Genomic DNA, 12513 nt, shown 5'->3' on the forward strand with positions numbered 1-12513 from the left:
CTTAATTTCTCCTGTCAACTAATGAATGTTTAATTTTCCTCCCTCATTTTTAGAGGGTCTGGGAATTGAGCCCAGAGTCTTGTGAATGCTGAACATCTACTCCTTTTTTTTTTGAGCAACCCCAACCTCCATTTTGATGTTTTTTCTTCCAAGACAGGGTTTCTTTGTGTAGCCTTGGCGGTCCTGGAACCTGCTCTGTAGACCAGGCTGGCCTTGAACTCACAGAGATTCCACCTGCCTCTGCCTCCCCAGTGCTGGGATTAAAGGTGTGCCATTCCTATTTTCTAAGGAGTCATTTTTTGGTGGTTATTTACTGAGAAATTAGGCTACTGTTGGTTTTTGTTATTGTTTGTTAGATTATGTATTAGGATGAAAGTTTTAACAATTGATTAGTATTAGTGAAATACACAGTTTGAAACTGTGAATGCTTTATGTGCTTTTATAATAAACATTGCTTTTTAGGTTTTAAAGCCATTTTTGTTACGTCGTATAAAAACTGATGTAGAGAAGAGTCTGCCTCCCAAAAAGGAAATAAAGATTTACTTGGGACTGAGTAAAATGCAACGAGAATGGTGAGATATTTTATATCCATTAACATTGATTTATATATAAGAATTTATTAAAAATCACATTTGTTGATTCTTCAATATGATAATTACATTTTATACTGAAATGATAAGTTATACTGTTCAAATATTCTATTAGAAAACTGTTGTGTTTTATTTAAAACTTAAGTTGAGATTGCTTTTAGCTTCAACATGAATATAGCTCAAACAAGTCTGCTGTAAACTTTCTGCAAATATTATAGTTAGTGGATAATTGTCAGATGTAGTTACTGGAGCCATTAATAGTTGATGACAATTTCTAATAATGAATGTAGTATAGGGACATATGTCCATAAGCAATATATAAGTAAGTAACATACAAAACAAAATGTTCAAATCTTTAATTTCTTGTTTTTTTTCAGATTATATTTTCTTCCAAATCCAAAACTTTTTTTTTTAATCTTTTCGGATTGAACCCGGGGCACTGTGCATATTAGGCATGCACTTTACCATTGAACAATACCTCCAGCCCTCACACCAAATCTGCTTTTATGTACTTTATTCCTATTTAATAGGAATCTAACTGCAATGCTAGTAGAACATTCATTTATGGCATTAAGTGTTCTTAAAATTGATTAATTATGGCTTAACATTTTAGGTATACAAAAATTCTGATGAAAGATATTGATGTTTTAAACTCTTCTGGCAAGATGGACAAGATGCGACTCTTGAATATTCTGATGCAGCTCCGAAAGTGTTGTAATCACCCTTATCTATTCGATGGTGCAGAGCCTGGTCCACCTTATACAACAGATGAACACATTGTCAGCAACAGTGGTAAAATGGTAGCTCTGGATAAGCTATTGGCAAGAATTAAAGAACAAGGTGAGTGAGGGATTTTTTTTATTAGCATGGGATAAATTAACAATAATAGTTTGTGTGTGAATAAAATGTTTTGTATTCATTCCTCTACCTGGTTAGTAGACATTGTTGATTACTTACTGTTTGTCAGGAACGGTCCCACAGGCTAGGAATGCAAAGATGAATATGATAATGGCCTTGCTTTGAAGAGGCTCGCAGTGTAGTGAGGAAGAGGAGCTGCAATTCCTTGTCCTAAGTGTACTTCATTGGGCTGTTGAGAAACTGGGGGTTGGGAATGTCTTCACAGTGATGATGTTTGAAGTGAAGACTGGGGAGCGTGGGTAGGTGTGGGCCATTGATAATGGGCGGGGAGCGCTTTTCTAGGGCAATGCAAGAGGTGTGAAAGAAGGGAACACAGCAGAGGAGTTTATGGTATGTGAGGTAGAATGGCATTTGGTGAAGTTGATGAGGCTAGATGGTGCCAAATTATGGAAGGTCTTTAAAACCATGCTTCAAAAATTGTTTAGACTTCTACTTTGGATACATAGGAGCTACAGAGGACGTAGTGGCAGGAAGTAACATGATCAGAATTGTATGTCAGGAAGATAATGTTGGAAACATTTTGTGGGAAATTTACTGGAAATGAGAGAGTAAAGCCAGGAGACAAGATGGAAGACAGTTGCAGTAGTAGTCCAGTGAGAGATTATATGGACCATTATAGATCCTTGGGATAAAAACAAGGCAAGAATCTTAGTCTCGGTAGTGTGTGTGTGGAAGATTTTTGAAGACTGAATGAAAACCTTGTAGCTCAACAAATACACATTATGTGTAACATTCTTTGTTTTTGTGTGTGCGTGCTTCTGTGTTCATGTGTCATATTATTTAGATTGTTTATGATGCTTTATTTTGTTTTTGACTTTCAAGTTAGCATATATTATTTGCACAAAGATAATGTGTTTCATTATGGCATTTCATACTTTACACAAGTCATGTAACTCAGTTTTCTGATGAAACATTTCAGGGTCAAGAGTTCTCATTTTTAGCCAGATGACTCGGCTGCTAGACATTCTGGAGGATTACTGTATGTGGCGTGGTTATGAGTATTGTCGACTGGACGGACAAACCCCACATGAAGAGAGAGAGGTGAGGACAAGAAATGAAGCAAGACATTGAAAATCAGAGTTGAGTTGTATAGTACTTTAGCAAGTTGTTTTAAGCTTTGGTCTGGTCTACTTCTAGGTGGTACTGAATTTCTCACTGACATCATGATCTTTCTTCCATATTTATCTTCCATTCCACCAATATTTCCAAATCTTCCCAAGCTCTTCAAAGATATTCTTTTCTAAGAACACTATCTGATTCCATCTTCATCTCTTTTAGCCACTGCCCCATTGGTTACTGTTTGTCAACTTTTACCTTGCAACTTCTAACTGTGTTCTTTTCTTTTCTTGTCTCCCACTGTAGACCCTTGCCATTTATGGAGTTTAATGGTGGACATTTTGCTAATTTATGATTAACTAACTTTAATATTGAGTTAAGGAACAATCTTGGCTTTGGTGGGCTTTTGTAAAAATGAAGTGAGATAAAATAGGTGTAGGTACTTATGAGTTTGGCATTTTAGGACAGTAAAATGTTGGTTTGTAAGCATGAGTAAGCACACCTACCTATCACCCAATGTCTTCTTCAGACTTGGAAATCTTTATTATTATTATTATTATTATTATTATTATTATCCATCACAAATGAAATGGTTTGAAGGCATTTAAAACTCATCACATCACTTTGGTGATGGCTTTGCTAATTCTTTTTCTCTTTTCTGCAATCCTTAAGGTCTCTGTCTTTGGTTTCTTTTTTAAGTCAATACTCATGCTCTGGCCCAAAGAACAAGATTTTATGATACAATGGAAAATACACAGAACTTGGTTTGAAGACCTGATTTTTAGCACTAACACCACCACTTTCTTGTGTATACAGGTCATTTAATTCTGTGGGCCTCAATATCTTTCATATCATAAAAATAAAATTAATACTAAATGCTTATTCCCGATGACACTGTGAAGACTGGTGGATATAATAGGAACAAACAGTTTAAAAATACACAGTACACTATATATTGTGAGCCTTGAAATTGCACACAGGTCCTTGTATCTGTTCAGGGCACCTTCTCAGGCTGTAGGAATCTCAGCCCATGTCCCTCTCCTTCCACAGCTGCTTCCTTTGCCTCTTATGCACACCCTTATTGAAGCCTGGCTATCACACAGTATACTGTTGCCAACAGCACACAGACCTCTGTGTTAAGGGGTTTCTGCTACCCGTTGAAAGGAAACAGTTGTGATAACCTTTACACATGAAAGAATGTTTAAATGCTTCAATTATTTCCCACTTTATAGTTTTAAGTCCTCTAAGACAGTTACTTGAAACTTTTGTTGACTTAGTCCTGAGAACCTAGTCCTTCATTAAGCATGGCACCTCTAGTACAGTTCAAGATGGTTGACTCTTCTTGCTAGAATGAAGAGGATACCATGGCAGAATTTAGTAGGCATTATCTGACCTCAAAATGCCAGTTGTCACTTCTGACCTATCTCCCTGTTCATTACCTAGTGATGTGGAACAACAACTTCCTCTTTTCCCTCTTCTTCCTCCTCCTCCTCCTCTTCTTCTCTCCAGATTGTTCTCCATTCAAAGATTTTGAATTACGTGCATCAAATTTAAATACTGAAAAGTCAGAGCCATTCTTTATTTTCCCTGGGAGATGTCCCATTTATGTTTTCATTCATATAGTAATTTCAAGTCTTTCCTAATACATTTTGTTCTTTACTCTGTGTACCACCCATAGAGATTCCCCCACCCCCACCATTAATAGTTCTGGATTCACCCTTTCCCTATGGTTAAATTAAGCTATCTAGGCCTCTAGTCATCCTCTGACTTAATTGGCCTCACTTTTATAGGGAAAGGGGTTAACATTTATAAGCAGCTATTTTATGCCAGACACTTTGAGGTCCCAAATGATTCTCCCAGTAGTCTGGGTAAGGTACTGATAGGATTTTTGTCACATGAAATTGTGTCTCAGAGAAGTTAAAGGCTCGTGTCTCAGATGTATACACATGGCTAAGTTGTGCTTCACTCCCAGGCTTTTGCTATTTCCTCTACACCAGGGTGCCTGTCACCAACCTTATTAATACTACACAGTTTTATGCTCTACTGATTGTGGTAATGCTGGTCACCTTGTCTATTGAGGACTTAGATTATATTTGCATTTAGCAAATATATTGCATTTAATGCAATGTCTATTGCATTAAAAATATATGTGCATTTTGTGAGTACTGAGGGAGATTTGCAAAATCAATTTTCTCTGGGAAATTTTTATGAGAAATAATATGTAAGAAATTGATACCATACTATATATATGTATGCTCTATATAAAATCCAGTATCCTAGTACTTTTAATCAGGATTATATTGTGCTTTGTCAGTAAGAATATCATTATAGTTTTAGGAAAATATTTAACATTAATGATGTACTCTATGTAATGTGTCCCCTTATTGTTGATGATTTAGGTTGTTTCCAGTTTTTCACTGTTGTAAATAATGCTACAGTGAAAGTCCTTGTACATAAATCTTGTGCACATCTCTGATTATTTCCTTAGGATAAGTTCCTGGAAGTGGAATTACTGGGTCAAAGGGTATGAACATTATTAAGGCTCTTGGTGCATGTTGCCAAATTGCTTTCCAGAAAGAGTGTTCCAATTTACACCCCCAGAAGCAATATCCCTCTGCTCCCTCATCAACATTGAGTATTATCATTTTTTTTTATCATTAAAAATGTCATTATATTATTTGTTGCATCTATTTGATTACTAGTGAGAAATGAACATTATTCTTGTTATATATATATATATATATATATATATTTGTATATATATATGCATTTATTCTGAGTTGAAGTTGCTCACTTTTCAGGTTCCTTTTTCTACTGGAGTCAGCATTTTCCTAATTAATTTCTATCAGATCTTTGTATAGAGGATATTAACAATATATTAATTTTTAAGTTTCTTTACTAAATATCCCTGGACATGTCATTCTGATTTTCCTGATTATTTACTCATTTTCCCTATCATTATAGTGATATTGATCATCTTACTCTCATTTGCATTTCTCAACTTTTCTCTCTTGATTGATCTTTGCCACATCTTGTTTATCTGTCCTCACAATGATATTGATATTTCTGTCATTTTACTTGAAGATATATTTCAGCTCCTAATCAATTAGAACAGTTTTACTATTGTTTTCAAAGAATGCAAATGAATTATTATTTGTTTAATTAAACTTGTTTGTATGATTGCTCTATATTTGTCTCTATTGGTTAACATTTACAAACTTCATTTATAAAAACATCTTTTCTCCAGCTACTTACACAAGTGCAGTATATAGCTTTGAAGAATATTATAAAGTATTAGGTTATGGAGAATATTATATATAAAGTATAAAAATATTTTATGTGAGCATGTTAACTTTTCTATTTCTTAAGATTTGTAATATAATCCAGTTTTTCTCTTTTTATATTCCTTTGTTAATTAAAAAAGGGAGCAATCGAAGCCTTTAATGCTCCTAATAGCAGCAAATTCATCTTTATGCTGAGTACAAGGGCTGGAGGTCTTGGAATTAACTTGGCAAGTGCTGATGTGGTTATCCTATATGATTCAGACTGGAATCCACAGGTTGATCTACAAGCTATGGTTAGTAATGTTTAACAATACCAGGAAATTATTGAAGCTCAGAATACTATTGTTCATATAGCACAAAGTTAATGAATGATTAAAGGGTAACAATTTTGTAGTGATTTTGTAGAAGTTAGAATTAAAGTTTCTGAGTTAATTACAAAAAGAAAAGAAATGAAAACTAATATATATACTTCAAATACAAGTATATATATATATATATATATATATATATATATATATATATATATATTTGCTTTCATCATAGAATAGAAATGTCAGCTTTTTTCCTATTCTTGAATATTGAGGAGACTTCCTGAGTTTGTTTTAATGAGAAGAATTTTGTCTCATTATTTTGTGTAACAAGTACATATTAAAATTAGGCCAGGTGTGGTGGCATGTGCCTTTAATCTCAGCACTCAGGAAACAGAGGTGGGGGAATCTGAGTTTGAGGTGAACCTGATCTACATAATGAGTTCCAGGCCAGCTGGGGCTGCTTGGTTTCACCCTGTTAAAAAATCTTTAGTACTGAAATTAGAAAAGGTCAGACTGTAACTTTTGTGATAAAATAATTGGGAAGAGAAGGTAAAAATGTCAGGGAAATGTGCTGTTTGAGGACATCATCTGAAAATTGTGTGTGTGTGTGTGTGTGTGTGTGTTCCTGAGAGGGCGTATTTGAAAGCCAGAGACTGCCATAAGGATTTCTTCCTCAATTGCTTCTTATTTTTGAGCCAGGTTCTCTTACTGAGCCTGCAGCTTGCCATTTTGGATTGACAGCTTGGGCAGTGCGCCCGCCCCCTCTGCCCGAATCCGCTTGTCTCAGCCTCCCCGTTGTGGAGCTGCCAGAGTGCAGCACCGTGGCTGCCTTCTATGTGGGCGCTAGAGATCCAAACTCAGGTCCTTATGCTTGAGCAGTAAACACTTTACTCCCCGAGCCTATTTCCAGACCGTCTGGTCATTCAGGGATTATTGTTTGGAGTTTAAATTTTTAGATATTTGTAGAGCATTAAATTCTCTCTGAATGTGCTTTATTTAACAATTGGTTATTGGGTTGTAGAGTTTTTATATTTACGGCAAGGACTGTTTTCAACCTTGTTTCTTTGTTCCTCCCCACCTTCTCGCTGTTCCCATTTGCTCTGTTAGTTTCTGCATTTTAAATACACTCTCCTCACATGCTTACATTTTACCAGAATTTGCCACCTCCCACCTTTGCTAATTATAAACCATTGGAGCAATTCTAGTGTAGTAAAATTATGAATATCTCATTAATATTTATGAGCCTTTACTATGTATCCCAGAATTGCCTTGGTAAGCAGAAAGAACTGCTTGATGGATGATGAGATAAAGCAGAATTTTGTCAATATAGCAGCTCTTGCTAACTACATTGTTCCTTACTTCAAAAACTCCTTGCTTGTCCTAGAGATGTTTGTGTTTAGTGAGTTAAAGTTACTTAGTAGCTTTATTTGTCCTCATCTTAAATGGGATTTGCCTTATGAAATTCTGGAAGTTTCCCAGTAGTAGCACTGCACTTTGTTCCAGAAGTTCCCAGAAGTCTTTGGATATTTTTAACATCCACCATCCACCTTTCACAAGTGACAGGTATAGAGAGATTGAAGTCTGAATTTTATTTTCGGGTATTTATAGCATTGTAGCTATATGTCTAAGCCTTGTCTACAGTCTCTGGCATCTTACAGTTGGACTCTTTCTGCTAGGATCGAGCACATCGCATTGGTCAGAAGAAGCCAGTACGAGTCTTCCGTCTCATTACTGACAACACAGTGGAAGAACGGATTGTAGAGAGAGCTGAGATAAAACTAAGACTTGATTCAATTGTTATACAGCAAGGTATTTCTATGTGGAAACTTCATTAATTGGGAGAGGGGCAAAACACATTCAGTTTCCTTCAAAGGAGATCACTTTTCTTTTTTTTTTTTTTTTTTTTTTTGGTTTTTCGAGACAGGGTTTCTCTGTGTAGCTTTGCACCTTTCCTGGAGCTCACTTGGTAGCCCAGGCTGGCCTCGAACTCACAGAGATCCGCCTGGCTCTGCCTCCCGAGTGCTGGGATTAAAGGCGTGCGCCACCAACGCCCGGCCAAAGGAGATCACTTTTCAATAATCTTTTCTCCCTTTCATTTTTAGCTTATAACATAATTCCATCATTTCTTTCATCCCCTTTCTCCCTCCAAATCCTCCCATATATATACCCATCCTACTCTTTTGAATTAATAACCTCTTTTTAAATTGATTGTTATTACATGCATATATGTATGTGTGTATTCCTAAATATAACCTGCTCAGCCTGTATAATGTTACTGGTATGTAAATGATCTTTGAAAAGATGTTTGCAATCTTTCTTATTTAAGCCTATGCCTTTAGTATATGAAATAAACTCACTAGGTTAGTTGAATGCCAATGACATGACCTTTGCAGTGCCTTATACTATTTAGCAGAAAATATTGGCTTCTGAAAAATTCAACAAATATACACCAGAGAATCATTTCCATAAGGAGAAGTTATCTGAAAAATTTAATTAGAACACAAAAAAGTATTTCTGACTTGGATTTTTAACTGAAATAATGAACTAGAAAATGTGGTAGAAAAACTGGCAGTCATTTATTAAATAAATAACATTAAACTCACCAATGTTTTTTATAAAACTACTCTATGTATGATTTAATTCAATCGTGTCTGATCAGAACCATTATACTATACTTTCTTTGAAATAGAATTGAATGTATTTCCTTTTAACTGTTATTAGGAAGACTCATTGACCAACAATCTAACAAACTGGCAAAAGAGGAAATGTTACAGATGATACGCCATGGAGCCACCCATGTTTTTGCCTGTAAAGAAAGTGAGCTGACAGATGAAGATATTACAACTATTCTGGAAAGAGGGGAAAAGAAGGTTAGTTCAAAATAGCATTGTATTTTCAAGATGGCTTATTTACAATCCCCACATTTACATTTCCACATACATGCATTGGTGCTGAACTGCATGTTTAAGATAACTTAAGTTCCTAAAACTTGTAGAATTATGTTTGCAGGCATAGGGTAGGCTTTTACTTTTCTTAGCTCAGCAACACTGGGCACATCATTTAAAATTAAGCAATTTATGTCTTCTTGAAAATACTGTACTTGAACACTCCACATTTTGTATGTAATTGCATATGGAAGGACTGCATTTTGTGATATTTTGCATTGTATTAAAATACAGTACACTAATTGAAAGTGTTTTATAAGCATTATGTGAAACATTAAATCATTCTTTGTCAAATCACCCTAAGTAGTTTTACAGTATTGCAATTTTGTGTCTAATGTGCCCCTTTCCTCATAAATTATAGTTTCAAACTTAAGAAAAGGTAGATAGAATGGTATAATGAGTTTCCATGTGCTTATCATCATTTACACTAAAAAAAACATAACCATCACAGTTTTGTCTCACCTGAAACCACCTTAGTATTTTTAATAATATAAGATAACTACTCAAACTTCTAAGTGTTTCATAGCTAGGTAGTTGTACTTAAAGAAATATTTTCCCTTTTTTAAAAAGTGCACATAAAGTCTGTACATTGCAAATGATGGGTAGATTGTTCATTTACCTACCCTCTGTATGTGTATTTCCCCCTTAATTTATGTGGTAAAAAAAACTAGTTTGCTTGCTTTTTGACTTAATCATTGTATAGATTTTGTGGATTACATATCTTCAGTCCTTTTTAAATATGTTCAGGATTGTCTCAGTTCTTTTGATCTTTCTACAACAAAATACCTGAGACAGGGAAAAAAGATTTTTGTAAGTCCAAGAGCCTGGTGGTACTAGCTTTGGCTTCTAGTGAGGGCCGTATGGAGGACAGCAGTGTATGGTGGGAACATGTGTATACAAGAGAGAGGAAGCAAGAGAACTTCAGAAGCAGCTTTCATAATTTTATAACAACCCACTGTCATAGCAATTAGTCCAATCTCACAAGAGCTAGATAGCAACCCTATGATACCTAAGTTACTCCTGAGGGAAAACTCTTAATCTCTCTTAAAGACATAATCAACATCTCTTGACATTCTACCAATTTGATACCATTACAATGGGGACCAAATTTGCAGCTCATGAACCTTTGGGGAATAAAAAACTACTGAATTTTTTATTTGATTCTCAAAAGCAATTTGATTCTCAAAATGCTTTTGTTTTAAAGGTTATAGAACAATCTTATGTTACTACTTTTTATATCAATATACAAAAAGTGTTTTAGTTTAACTTTGGCTTTATGATAGTATTAGCTATTTCTCTCGTTAATGTTATACAATAGAAATTATGATATGGCTACACCTTTAGTGATAAATGTCCTTTAAAGAAGCCCCAAGTGAAAATATTTGGGAATAAAACATTTAATTTTTTCTAAATACTCAAGACAAGTTAAATTTCAGGGTGTGTGTGTGTGTGTGTGTGTGTGTGTGTGTGTGTGTGTGTGTGACTGGAGATAGAATGTAGGGCCTTGCATGTTGTATGTAAGTACTCTGTCACCACCATCTCAAGAGAAGTATTTTCTCTTTCCTCTCCTCTCTCAGCGTTGACTTCTTTAAAATTATTTTATGTGTATGGGTATTTTCCTGCATGTGTCCCTGGAGGACAGAAGAGGGTGTCTAGTAAACTTGAACTGGAGTTATGGATGGTTGTGAGGCAACATTTGGTTGCTGGGAATTGAACTCTAGTCCTCTACAAGAGCAAGAAGGACTCTAGTCCCTAATACTTTATTCTTCCCCTGTAACTTAGCAGAGTAGATACTTCATGGCAAACCTGGCTTCCAGAAAAATAGAAAATTCACATTTTTTGCAAGTTGATTCATTGATAATTTTCTCCTTTCAATATATTCAATTTTAGACTGCAGAGATGAATGAACGCATGCAGAAAATGGGAGAATCATCTCTAAGAAATTTTAGAATGGACCTTGAACAAAGTTTGTACAAGTTTGAAGGAGAAGATTATAGAGAAAAACAGAAGGTAACTTTATATTTGTAGTCATTAAGTGGTTGAATTTTTATTTTCCTTGTAAAATTTATAAAATAATGCAGGAATTTATGCAGTGCAAGGACAATCTATAATATATTTTGCTGTTGTCAATGCAGGTGAATACTTTTTCCCCAAAGTTTGGATCAGAAGTGTTTCATGTTTTGGAATTTTTTAGGTTTTTGAATATTTGCAGAAACATTACTGATCTGCCAATTTGAAATTGGAAATATTACCAAACTTATGTTACAATTTGGAATTTTGGAGCATTTTGGATTTCAGATTATTTTTAGATTGACGTGCTCAAGCTGTACTACTACTTTGTTAGTGAACATGGGATACAGGAATGTAGTTGAGTCCTGAAACTTAACCTGAAATCTGATCTCTATTGTTAGGTAAATGACTTTGGGTACTCAGCTTGTTCATGTACCAAAGGGAGAATGTAGTAAGTATACAGATTGATTTTCATAAGGAAATGGGCTAATATTTTAAAGTAATTAGAACCATACCTGGCAGCAAGTGCCTTAGTTGCTTTTCCTGTTGGTGTTATAAAATACACCAACAAAAGCAACTTAGGTGGGGCTGGAGAGACAGCTCAATGGTTAAGAGCATGTACTTTCCTTTCAGAGGACCTGGGTTTGAGTCCCAGCACCTGCGTCTGGTGGCTCACAATCTGTTATAACTCCAGCTCTAGCCATCTGTCACCTCTGTCATCTGTATACTTGTTTATGTGTAGGTATACACACACATACACAGACCCCTAATTTCAATAATAAAATGTCTACAAACAGAAACTTAAATAAGGGATAGTTGTTTATTTTGGCTTACAGTGCAAAGAACAATAAGTACACGCGGGCAGGGGGATCAAGGTAGTAGGTAGGATCCTGAAGCCACTGATCATATTGCATTCACAGTCAGGAAGAAGACAATGCTAAATGCTTTTGTCAGCAAGCCTTTTCCTTTAAATAAGTATTTTTTAATAAGAATTATGTGTCTATGTGTGTAGGTCAGAGGATAACTTGTGGGAGTCGGTTCTCTCTTCTACCATGTGGTTCCCTGGTACTGGACTCAGATTTTCAGGTTAGAAGGCATGTGATTTTATGGGATGAACCTTCTCACTGCTTCCCTTCCTCCTTTTTATGCAGTCCAGGATTCCATCCCAGGGAATGATACCACCCACAACGGGCCTTCTCACCAACATACTGCACCCTCAGAGGTTGATCTTCTCACCAACATACTACATCTCCAAGCCTGTCCAGAGGCCTGTCCCCAAGTGATTCTAGATCTCATCCAGATAAAAACTGAGACTAATGATCACAGCTAATATTAACTAAATATAAGGAATAATGTCATATTAGCAGTTAATTGCCCCCAAGGGCTTTATTATATGTGG

The 12513-nt window shown here is 35.5% G+C and overlaps 1 protein-coding gene across 17 annotated transcripts in view; it reads left to right on the forward strand.

Moving 5' to 3' along the window:
* Positions 1-12513, forward strand: part of Smarca1 (SNF2 related chromatin remodeling ATPase 1) — a 71829-nt gene that overhangs the window by 23207 nt on the left and 36109 nt on the right. For 12 of the 17 annotated variants that reach the window (XM_076561569.1, XM_076561579.1, XM_076561567.1 and 9 more), the window contains 8 exons: positions 463-572; positions 1204-1430; positions 2428-2549; positions 5053-5088; positions 5989-6141; positions 7836-7968; positions 8881-9029; positions 10995-11114. In XM_076561569.1, coding sequence (XP_076417684.1) covers positions 463-572; positions 1204-1430; positions 2428-2549; positions 5053-5088; positions 5989-6141; positions 7836-7968; positions 8881-9029; positions 10995-11114 — 1050 coding nt within the window. The remainder of the gene's footprint in view (positions 1-462; positions 573-1203; positions 1431-2427; positions 2550-5052; positions 5089-5988; positions 6142-7835; positions 7969-8880; positions 9030-10994; positions 11115-12513) is intronic. The other 5 variants (XM_006994983.4, XM_076561573.1, XM_076561575.1 and 2 more) reach the window with 1 other exon arrangement.

The sequence above is a fragment of the Peromyscus maniculatus genome, chromosome X (genome assembly GCF_049852395.1).
Source record: "Peromyscus maniculatus bairdii isolate BWxNUB_F1_BW_parent chromosome X, HU_Pman_BW_mat_3.1, whole genome shotgun sequence".
Taxonomy (NCBI): Eukaryota; Metazoa; Chordata; class Mammalia; order Rodentia; family Cricetidae; genus Peromyscus; species Peromyscus maniculatus.